Source organism: Sorex araneus, chromosome 1 (genome assembly GCF_027595985.1).
Source record: "Sorex araneus isolate mSorAra2 chromosome 1, mSorAra2.pri, whole genome shotgun sequence".
Taxonomy (NCBI): Eukaryota; Metazoa; Chordata; class Mammalia; order Eulipotyphla; family Soricidae; genus Sorex; species Sorex araneus.
This window is the reverse complement of record NC_073302.1, coordinates 272,312,500-272,324,738: the sequence shown is the minus strand read 5'-3', so window position 1 is coordinate 272,324,738 and position 12,239 is coordinate 272,312,500. Positions and strand designations below refer to the sequence as shown.

Genomic DNA, 12,239 nt, shown 5'->3' with positions numbered 1-12,239 from the left:
TAAGTAAATGGCTTAGAACATTTTAATTTATAATCTACTGGTATCCGCTGCAGTGCCCGAGAAGTTAAATCATACACTAACAATGCCACATTGAAACTAATGGCATAGAAAACAATGATTTCCATCAAGTTTGTATCTTAGGAGATAAATTGAGTGTCTCTACATTAAATCCTATCTCCAATGGAAGATTAAATGGATATACATGCGTCATTGCAGACTTGCGTTTCCATACTTCTTTCAGAGCAAACCTAATATGCTGCCATTTAGGGGTATGTTCTCAATCCCTGTAGCACTGGAACTGAAGAAAGTACCCAGAGTCTGGAGCACATGCCTTGCATGCATGAAGTGCTGAGTGTCAGTCCTTGGTGCCTTATGGCCTTCAAGTAGCAGCAGATTTAACCTTGATGGCCTCCAGGTGTGGCCAGGCCCCTGATGACTTGAGTTTAATCTTTGGTAGCACATGGCCCTTCAAGCACCATAAGGCGGAACTCTTATGGTGCCCTTAAACCCTTTTGGGTCCAACCAGTACCATGCCACTGGGCTATGAATCATTCACGGGTCCTACGTTTTACTTATAGGATGGCCTCCAGGCCTTGGAGTAGTACTAGGAAGCCACCCCACCCCCTGGCAAAAAATGCTCATAGCACTTTATAGATATACATATACTCATAGCGCTTTATAGATATACATATAAAAATATATATGAACATTAATTTTGCTCTTTTAAGACTACTTGGCTAGAGGTAGTCTTAGAGGATCATAATTCATGTTCATATATATTTTCACAATCTACATATAAGTAGACCTTGTCACAGTATACCTTGTCACTATGTTCAGGGCATCGGTTACAACACAATTAGGGAAACTTGGAAGATGATTAGTTTTACCAGAACCTCTCTGGTAAATTCAGGACTTACCAGAATTAGCATGTTTATTTGTGAAGATGCATTAAGTTAAAAAGTCAGATTTTATCAGTCCCTTTGGTACAATACTAAGAATTATGTCATCAGTGTGGAGTGACAGTTTAGATTTAAATTAGAAATAATGATGTTAAAATGTATAAATTTTGATATTCATAATAGTATATTATACTTACCAACAGTAGCTATTTCAAGAAAAACTTGGTATAGAAAGTTCACACTTTCTGTTTTAACACTAGGAAAGGTGTTAAATTAGTAGTGAGTTACTGAGTTTTCTTAATATACCATTGTTATTTATCATTTAAGTAATGTATGTTTTTTTTTAATGAGAAAGATCTAGATTTTTCTTCATTTGCTTATTATCAAAGCCTAGATTCCTAAGGCGTTCATTAAAGGATCCATGTAATCATTTGAAGACTCACTTTTGACTTCTATTTACTACTATTACATATCTTTACCTATATGGAACACTTTGCCATTTCCTCAGCAAATTTTACATTTTCACCCTACTACTTCATGACTTTTTTGTTTCTCAAGTCCCTCTGGTCTTCTTTTCCAGCTCCAACTAATGCGCCTACCTTTCCCTCCATTACCTAGAGCATCCTACTTATTTGTATCAAAGGTCCTGTTTTTACATACGTGCTTCTCTCCACCACACAGAGTAAGGTTTACTTGTATAGTTAATGTGTGATGTGCACAGTTCAAATACTTTATCTGACGAATTCAATCCTCAGAACAACCTTGCGAATTAGATAGTCTTTCCTTCTGTCTTTTAAATGAGATACTTTGATACAGAGTGACTGCTGTAACTTGCCCAAGGTCCCATGTTTACAAAGATTCACACATTATAAACCTGAGCCAGAACCTCAGGCCCTCCGACCCCAGAGCTTTTAGATTACTACGTTTCAACCAAACCTTGTTGAATAAATAAATTGTACAACAAAAGTCTAAATGTTCATTTTTTTAAAAAAAAAATGTCATGCTTCAGTAGCTTTTAAGTGTTTTCCCTATTATAAGTATGAAATTTTTCTAGTATGTATGTAAGCTTTAGAATTCAAAAAGAGAAGAAATAAAATCTGTCACAATAACAAAGTTTTTATTCTTGTCTGGATTTTTAAAACTACGGACTTTTTTTTTTGTTTGATGAGTCTTACATTTAGTTCCATGTTTGAAAAGAATTTTTTTTTAAATAAAAGTATCTAACAAGTAACTCCAAAGTCATTGATACTTACTGATTTTCTTCCAGAGAAAAGTATGCTATGATGTTTGATGAACCAGTTCTCCTGCAAGCCGGATGGTGGTATGTAGCCTGGGCTCGAGTATCAGGACCCAGCAGCGACTGTGGATCTCACGGGCAGGCTTCTATTACCACAGACGATGGGTAAGAACATGTCTGAGTACTGTGATGCAACTCTTTCTTTTTGTATTTTGGAATATTGTGTTTGAAGGTCTATCTTTTGATAGAATAAAAACTGAGTACAGCTGAAACATTATGATAGCTACAATTCATATAATTAATTGCATACCAAATTAAAGTCTAGATAGGACAGAGGAAGTAGAACTGCAGTTTTGTTTTCTTAACATTTGGCATCTCCATATACCTAGGTATTACTTTATTTAAAAACATTATCAAAATAAAAATTGCATTGAGAAAAGTGTAGGGAGTGAGGTTGGATGCTACCTAAGTTTAAGTCTATACCTATTAAAAAATTAGACAGTGATTGTGAAGTTTATAAATTGCAAAACTTCAGAGATATGAGATGCTACAATTTTATTTTTATTTTTTACTGACTCATAGTGAGATAAACAGTTATGTTCTTGATTACTGTTCATGATTGGATTTCAGTCATATAATGTTCCAACACCCATCCCTCTACCAATTGCATTTCCCACCACTTATATCCCCAGTTTCCCTGCCCGCCCTCCCACCTGCCTCGATGGCAGACATTTTTCTTCGCTCTCTCTCTCTCTCTCTCTCTCTCTCTCTCTCTCTCTCTCTCTCTCTCTCTCTCTCTCTCTCACTCTCATATATTTCTCCCCCTCACCCTGCCACCTTTTAGGCATTATGGTTTGCAATACATATACTGAAAGGTTATCCTGTATATCGCTTTATATACTTTAAACACTCAGTTCTTGTCCAGAGTGATCACTTCTATCACTCTCTTATTGGTCCCTTCTCTATCCTAACTGCCCTTTGCCCCCACACACTTGTGGCAAGCTTTCAACCATTGACCAGTCCTGGCCCCTGTTTTTACCTGGCCTTAGATATTAGTCTCATGCTATTTTTTTTATATCCCACAAATGAATGAAGTCATTCTATATCTGTCCTTCTTCTCCTGACTCATTTTCATTCATCATGATGTACTTCATGTCCATCTGTTTACAGATGCTATAATTTTAAACTATAAGAAAATTTTAAAAAATTACAGATTTCTCGAGTAGCTTTGTGAAACAGCTTTCAACCCCGTTTTCCAGGGAATAGAGACAACCAAACATGGATTTGGGGCATTTTGACTCTAATCTCCTTTGTACTCTGATTTAAAAAAGAGAGATGAGAAATTCTATGAGAGAGATATATATATATGTATATACTTGCATATATATGTGTGCATATATATGTGCATATATACATATGTGTGTATATATACATGTATATATATATATATATATATATATATATATATATATATATATATATATATATATATATATATAACTTTGGGGTCATACCTAGTGGTGCTGGTAGAGTGGAATGAGTGGAATTATGAGATTCCAGGAGTGGCCCTGGGGCTACCACATACAAGTCTGTTATATCAGTGTCCCTTTTCGGTTTACTCTAGATTATATGCTAGAGGTAGAGTGACTGTTGTGATACTGAACTGTTAGGTTTACACGTACCGTTCATTCATTGTTGGAATACCTATGTATTTTGAAGTTAAAGCTTATAATGTATCAACTTGAGCAGATGTAGAACTACTTGTAAATAAGCAGTTTATTAAATTTTATTGCTCTGTTTCAAGGAGAGCCAGATGGAGTAAGGTACATTGGGCAAGTGATTGAATTCCTTCATTTTACTGATGAAACCATTTAGAGCATGAATAAAATCTAAACACATTTCCTTTTTTTTTAACTTACATGTTTTCTGTAAGGCTTCAGTTTCTATTTATTAACAGTAAGATTTGAATGCAACAATAAGTTCCTTATTTTTCTTTACTGAATCTTGAATTGTGTAGTTTTTGATAAATTATTTTTTTCTCTTCTTAGGGTTGTTTTCCAATTTAAAAGTTCAAAGAAATCAAATAATGGTACAGATGTTAATGCTGGTCAGATACCTCAGTTATTATATAGGTACGTATTAAATGTTGAGTTAATATAGTTTATTCTTTTATGATAATGAAGTAGGATTTCTATAAACTGTATGGCATAAAAGGAATAAATTATTTTAAGCATTCAGCAATACAGCTACATTTAATAAGAATTTAATCTTTTGTGTGTTTTGGGCATTTTTCACACAAAGCTTAGTTTTATTTAATGTTTTTAAATCTTATGTTAGTCACTGTCATTTTGAGTACTGTTCATGGTAGGGTTTCATGCACACACCCTCCATCAGTGTTCACTTCCTTCTACCAAAGCTTTCAACTACCGGCCTCCCTTAAGCCCCCTCTGCCTACGGTAAGTAAGCTCCATTCTTTAGACTGATCTCAGTTTCCCTTTCCTTTGGCCCTTTTTCAATTCCATTGCTATGTTTCTTTATGTCCTATATATGGGAGAGATCATTGTGTATTTGTGCCTTTCCTTCTGGCTGACTTGACATATGATAATAACCTTCAGTTCCATCCACATAGTGACCGATTATTTGATTTTATCTTTTCCTACCACCAAGTAGTATTCCATTGTGTCCATGTACTATAGTTTCTTTACCCAGTCATCTCTTCTTCTACACTTAGGTTGTTTCTAGATTTGGACTATTATGAATAATGCTGCAGTGAACCTACACGTGCAAATGTCTTTTCTGATTAGTTTCTGGGTCCTTAGGTTAGATATCAAGAAGGAGGATAATTGGTCTCATATAGAAGCTGATTTTCTAGCTTTTTGAGAAGCTTCATATTGGTTTACAAGTTGAACTCTCACATTCTTACCAGTAGTGTATGATGTCTCCTTTTCCCTCACATCGCTGCCAACACTGTTGTTTTTGTCTATCTTGATGTGCGCTAGTCTCACTGGTGTGAGATAATATCTCACCATGTTTTAAGTGACACAACAATTTTTTCATGTACTTATTGGCCATCACAAACCAAATGGCTGTCAAAAACCTTTGTGAGGAAGTTTCTGTATCTTTTCAACATTTTCTTTTTTGAGTGGTTGACTGTTTTGTGACTTTTTTTTTTTTTGGTTGTTATTGTTTTGAGGCCACACCTGGCAATTCTCAGAGGTTACTCCTGGTTCTGCACCCAGATATTCCTCCTGGCAGTGCTCAGGGGACCATATGGGATGCCAGGGATTGAACCTGGGTTGACCTTGTACAAGGCAAGCACTTTACCCTCTATACTATCTCTCTGGCCCCTTTTAAACTTTTAAAAGTGCTTTATATTATCTTGGATAGTAACCCTTTGTCAGATGAATGGTGGTCAGATATTTTCTGCCACTTTATGGTGAGCCTTTTTATTCTGGATTGTGGTGCAGAAGCTTCTTAATTTGATGTAGTCCTATTTGCTTATATCTCAAATTTAATTTTAAACTAATGACTCAAAATTTCTGTATATTTTCAGTACAAGTATTTTAGTGATTTAGTTTTAAATCTGTTGTTTTTAATACCAATTTTAAATAAGCTAATAGCAAAGAAAAGAAATCATGGGCTGGAGCAATAGCACAGTGGGTAGGGCGTTTGCCTTGCACGCGGCCGACCCGGGTTCGATTCCCAGCATCCCATATGGTCCCCTGAGCACTGCCAGGAGTAACTCCTGAGTGCAAAGCCAGGAGGTAACCCTTGTGCATTGCCAGGTGTGACCCAAAAAGTAAAAAAAAAAAAAAGAAAAGAAATCACGATGATTTCAAAGAAATTTTTGAAATAAAGATTTTGACTTCAGAGAAGTAAAAAATGTGACTTGCAAAGCAGATTAACTTACATGTTTTTTTGTGTATCTGATTTCAGAATGAATTGAAAAGTCTATTGTTGAAAACTTTTACCTCTTTAAATATTTAAATATTTACCTCTTCAAATATTATCTCTTGCTCTTGTGATAAATTATTATATTTTAGAATGGAAAATTCAGATATCTTTATAGGAAAAATCAAAGATAATATTTGCAGAATAGTGATTTTCTTTCTTCCAAATCAACTTTCTGATAATCACTGAGAATCTGCATTACCTAATAGTGGGGTAGGGCTTTTTTGGTTTTTCTGTTTATTTGCTTTTGAGTCACACCTTTTGAGTACACCAAGCTTACTTCTGGCTCTGTGTTCAGGGATTTTTCCTGGAGGGAACAGGGATCAAATGGGGTGCCAGGGATCAAAACTAAGTAAGCCATTTGCAAGACAAGCACCTTACTCTCTGTACTATCATCCGCATGCCCTCCCCCAACTCCCACGATAGTAGTTTTTAAACACTATTCATGGTCACTGTCACTGTCACTGTCATCCTGTTGCTCATCGATTTGCTTGAGCAGGTACTAGTAACATCTCCATTGTGAGACTTGTTGTTACTGTTTTTGGCATATCGAATATGCCACAGGTAGCTTGCCAGGCTCTGCTGTATGGGCGAGATACTCTCAGTAGCTTGCAGGGCTCTCTGAGGGGGCAGAGGAATCGAACTCAGGGTTGGCCGCATGCAAGGCAAATGCCCTACCCACTGTGCTATCGCTCCAGCCTTCTGATCAAGGCCCAGCCTGTAAACTGTTTATGGTAGTATGTATAATATGTACTTTGTGAACTTCAGTTTCTGGACTACTTTTGAGTATATTGATTAAACAACTTTTAATAATGGCATACATAATAATATTACTAGAGAATGTTACCTAGAAGAGAATGTTTGCTACCAGTTGTCACATATGTGGGTTTTCAAAGATGAAGTGTGCACATGTCAGAATTTTTTTTTTAAATTTTGGGCACTGTTACCATTAGAGTTTCATACGTGAACTATTCCAGCACTACCCCTTCCTCTCAGGAGTTTGCTTCTCTCCATCATTGTCCCAGTGTCTTCCCTCCACTGCCTGCATAAGCTTCCTACTGAAGACACATTCTTAGTTTCACTTCACATGTCAGAATTTTTGCTTAGCATAGGAATATGTTCTAAAATGACCCATACATAATACTTTACCTGACCAAAAAAAAAGTATCATGATTTATTATTGTGCAACTGTATATTTTGAAATAAAAATATAATTGGACTTGTCTTTTACCTTTAGACTTCCAACCAGTGACGGCAGTGCTTCAAAAGGCAAACAGCAGACCAGTGAGCCTGTGCACATCTTAAAGAGATCATTTGCAAGAACTGTGTCAGTGGTAAGCTGTTGAAAATATTTTAGCTTATCTATCCCGTATTCAGTTTCATTATGATACTTGGCACTTGTGTGTTCTACTAAGAGTCTATCTCAGCATAACTTTGTGAACTCAGCTTTAATTTTGTTAGCATTGATATTTTAAAGATCATTGCATTTTAATTAATGGGATAATAGGGATTCTCTCTGAATCATGCCTTTGTATTGTGAAATCATGCCTTTGTATTGTCATGCTTTTGTATTATGAAATAGCAGATACCTTTTCTAACAAATCTTGCTGAAGTGGTTAGGAACTGAAGAAAAATTCAGGATGTTAGGGAATAAAAATTAAGGAAATTAAAATAATGAATTGCCTATCTAACGACTTCAAGACTGCTTGACTTTATTCATTCTGTGTACAGAATGGAAAGGGAACATGATGTAATTGAAAGGTCCTGGTATGTCCATCCAAAAGTATGAGTTAAATTTTGTTTGTGTTTTGTTTTGGAACCGCACCCAGTGATGCTCGGGTTACTCCTGGCTTGGTGCTCAGGGATAACTCCTGGCGGTTCTTAGGGGACCAAATGGGATGTTGGGGATTGAACCCAGGTCACTGTGTGCAAGGCGAGCAAGTGCCCTACCCTGTACTAACTCTTCAGCACCCAAGTTAAGTTCTTGGTCCTATGCCACAGAGATGGCTCAGCAGACCGAGCTCATGCTCCACATGCAGAAGGTTGAGTTTGAAGCCTCAGGCTGCATTGTCCCCCAGCACCAAACCAGGCATAGCTCCTGAGCACTGATAAGTGTGCGCCCCCCTCCAAATCAATGGAACAGTTCTTCATATTGTAGTTATTGATTGAAGAGTCTTTTGAAGTTATCTAATTTAACTGTCATTGCATTAATTTGAAATTGTGTAAATAAGGAATATAGATTACTTTTAAAATTACAGAACTTCATGGCTGGTAGTGTCTCATATTGCTAAAATGCCTAGGAGGAAGACTTTTTGGGTTTCTTTCTCTTTGTCATTTTTAAAACACAAAATTGATAAATACCTGGTGGGAACAGAATGAGTTAAGGATAAAGCTATAACTCAGTAAGAGTTTATTAAAGTTTTTTCTCCAACTCCTTCATCCCTTTATATAGCCACCATTTATATTTTTCTGTGTATCCTTTTTATGCATATATAGGTGTATTAGTCTCTATAAAATACACTATATAGCCTACTTGCTTTTAGGTTTTTCATTCTGTTTCTTAAAATAAATTTGTAGTGGGGCGGAGAGAGAGCTGAAAAGACTGAGTGCATGCTTTATGTGCAGGATGCCTGGGCTTGATTCCCAGCACCTCCCGGTCACCTGAGCAATACAGGAGCCCATTTAATATTTGCTATCCCATGTCAGGTTGCAGAAGAATTAAGACAGTTTACAGAATGTGCAATTCCAACTCCTGGGCACTGTCAGGTGTGGCCCCAGAATTCCTAAGTTACCCCATCAATGCCATAATATATAGAAAGGATGTCTTTCCTGCTAATATTTTTGGCTCTGTCTCTGTCTTTCTAATATTTACCACTAATTCTTTTAAAATAGGAGCTGGAGAGATAGTACTGTGAGTAGGGTGCTTGCCTTGAATGTAGCCAGCTTGGATTTGATCCCTGACATCCATATTGTCCTCTGAAAACCTCCAGGAATGATACCTGAGCATAGAGCCAGGAGTAAGCCCTGAACGCCGCTTGGTGTGGCTCAAAAACAAACAAATAATTCCATAAAACAGTTGCATTCCAACTTCCTCAGCCCTCTTCTTTTGTATCTTTTGTATTACGATCAATTTGGTTTCCTCTACTCCAAATACATCTTTGTTCCTAAGTTTCTTTTTCAGTAATATTTTTAGTCTGTGTTTAGTAATCCTTTGATATTTTATGTGGGAAGTCTCATAATTATGTTTATATAAGAGTATTCTTTTTAATATGGAACAAAGTATATACTTATTCTTGATTTGCTATCTTAAGAGGGCTAAGTTTTGGTGGTATGGGAGAATATTACTTTGTTTTGAGATCCATTTAGTATTTGTGGTCATATAAGTATGATAATACCTGCACACAAACTGGAAATACAAGGTTAGTCAACACCAAAACACACATTTTAGAAAAAACTCCAAATGAAGATTCCTTACTATTATCTAGTAATTCTTATTTTTCATTAGCTTCTGTATAAAGGATTGATTTTGCTTATGTAGTAAACTTAAACAGGTAGATACAAAATAAGCTACTGGGTACTGTCACCATTCTCTAATAATAAAGCACTTTTATATTCTGTAATATAGTGCTTATTTTATGTTCTTACAAAATATTAGATTGCCAGTGTAAGTTCAGTTTTTTAAAGCATTATGCATTTGTTTTGCTTATGTCATAAATTGGTACCAGAAAACTTAAAATATGTTATTTGTGTAAATTTTAAAAAACATTGTTTTGACAAATGTTTCATGTCAACTTCTAACACTTATAATTTAATGAAATATAAGGATAAATATAAGGATGTTTTCTGGTCTGCCCAAACTCAACTCAGAGTAAGAAGTTCAAGACAAAATTTTAAACTTGAATGTCATTTTTCCACAGTTTTTGGTATGATTGAAATTAATTACTGTTTCTCATCTTCTTAATAGGAGTGTTTTGAGTCATTATTGAGTATTCTTCACTGGAGTTGGACCACCTTAGTTTTAGGAGTTGAAGAACTTAGAGGGTTAAAAGGATTCCAGTTCACAGCTACACTTCTAGATTTAGAGAGACTGCGTTTTGTGGGTACCTGTTGTCTGCGATTACTGCGTGTCTATACCTGTGAAATTTACCCAGTGTCAGGTACAATATATATTTTAATTACTTTGGGAATAAAGTATTTGAGAATTGTCTTCAAGAAGCAATGTGAAAAGTTTATATAGAAAAATCAGAAGTATTAAGATCCCAAACTACCTTTAAATGAGGAGAGAAAATTGGCCTGCTGCGATGTATATGTGTTTGCTTACAAAGACAAAATGCATTAATTTATTACTCTGGTAGCACTGAAATTAGATTATATTACAAACAACATTTTGTCAAATAGAAATATTTTAAATAACAATTTGGACTTAAGTGCTGAAACTGGTGCTTTTTTTTCTACTTTAGATTGGAAAAAGAAATAATTTTTGGGATTAGAGAGATAATTTAGGGTTTAAGATAAATATCATTTGTAATGACCCCATTTGATTCCTGGCATCTTATGTCATAGCTGGCATGTAGTAGGTGGGTGTAGTTCTAGAGACCCCCCTCTCCTCAGCACTACAGATATGGCCCTCATGTCCGCTACAAGTAGACCTTGAATCCCTTAGCTAGCACTGCTTGGGAAGCTGAGAAAATAAAAAGAGGAAAAGGGAGAGAGTGAGGGAAAGGAAGAAGTGAGGGTGGGTGGACGTGGGGGGGAGAGGGAGAGAGAGAGAGAGAGAGAGAGAGAGAGAGAAGAGAATTTGGCTCATAATTTTGAAATTGTTTTATATCTGGGTTATATGTACTTGTCTCTTTTTTTAATCTATTTTTAGAAATTATTTCAATTCGGTTAAATATTTTTGTACATAATTGTTATTTTATTTAATTAGCAGTCATTTTCTGTTTCCTCCTAGCTACAGGAAAAGCTGTCGTAGAAGAAACGAGCAAGTTAGCCGAATGTATTGGAAAAACCAGAACTTTGTTAAGAAAAATCTTATCGGAAGGAGTTGATCACTGTATGGTGAAACTGGACAACGATCCGCAGGGGTATCTCAGCCAGCCCTTGAGTCTCCTCGAAGCTGTCCTTCAGGAGTGCCACAACACCTTCACGGCCTGCTTCCATTCCTTCTACCCGACGCCTGCCTTGCAGTGGGCCTGCCTCTGCGATCTGCTTAACTGTTTGGATCAGGTAACTTGAGTGTGGTTATTACCTGTAGAAGGCATACTACATTAATCAGTCCGCTAGGAACTCTCTGAATTGCACTTGCCCCTGTCTTTACAGCTTCTGAAAGAGCTAAAAGAGGAAATCAGATGTGTAGGCCTAAAACAGCATTTTAAAAATTTTACATTTACTTTATTATTTTTCAGTTAGAGAATGTTCTAGAAGAATAGCTGCTGCTGCTGCCCATAACTGCAGAAATAACCCAGAGAGAGCTGAGTGCACCTGCAAGCTGACTCTGTCCGTTTATTCTGTTTTTTGTTTGTTTTTATAAGGCAAGCACCCTACCTCCTAGACTACTGCTCTGGCCCTCTGTTCATTTACTCTTGAGGATACCACACTTTCCTAAATATTTATGCCCAAATCGCAGTTTCGGAACACTAGAGCAAAAATAAATGACAGGACTTAAGAGAGAAATATGCAGATTTACAGTTTAACCCTGCACTTAGTAATTATTAAAACAGCTAGATTTTAAAAAAATGAGGGGCTGGAACGATAGTGCAGCGGGTAGGGTGTTTGCCTTGAACAAGGCTGACCCGGGTTTGATTCTCAGCATCCCACATGGTCCCCTGAGCACCACCAGGAGTACTTTTTGAGTGCAAAGCCAGGAGTAACCCCTGAGCATCCCCAGGTGTGACCCAAAAAATGCAAAAAAAAAAAAAAGGTGGGGGGAGAATGCTGGAGCGATAGTACAGCAGGTAGAGTGTTTGCCAAACTGACCTGGGTTTGATCCCCAGTTTCCCATATGGTCTCATGAGCTCTGCCAGGAGTAATTCTTGAGCCCAGATCCTGGAGTAACCCCTGAGCATTTTCAGGTGTAGACTCCGCCCCCTCCAAAATAAATGAGTAAAGATAAAGCACATTGAATACTTCCAGACATCTTAGCCTAAATGACA

General features: G+C 36.6%; 1 protein-coding gene across 9 annotated transcripts in view; it reads left to right on the top strand.

The window, feature by feature from the left end:
• Positions 1 to 12,239, top strand: part of MYCBP2 (MYC binding protein 2) — a 224,296-nt gene that overhangs the window by 91,478 nt on the left and 120,579 nt on the right. For all 9 annotated transcript variants that reach the window (XM_055121420.1, XM_055121438.1, XM_055121447.1 and 6 more), the window contains 5 exons: positions 2,167 to 2,301; positions 4,185 to 4,268; positions 7,325 to 7,421; positions 10,052 to 10,244; positions 11,039 to 11,313. In XM_055121420.1, coding sequence (XP_054977395.1) covers positions 2,167 to 2,301; positions 4,185 to 4,268; positions 7,325 to 7,421; positions 10,052 to 10,244; positions 11,039 to 11,313 — 784 coding nt within the window. The remainder of the gene's footprint in view (positions 1 to 2,166; positions 2,302 to 4,184; positions 4,269 to 7,324; positions 7,422 to 10,051; positions 10,245 to 11,038; positions 11,314 to 12,239) is intronic.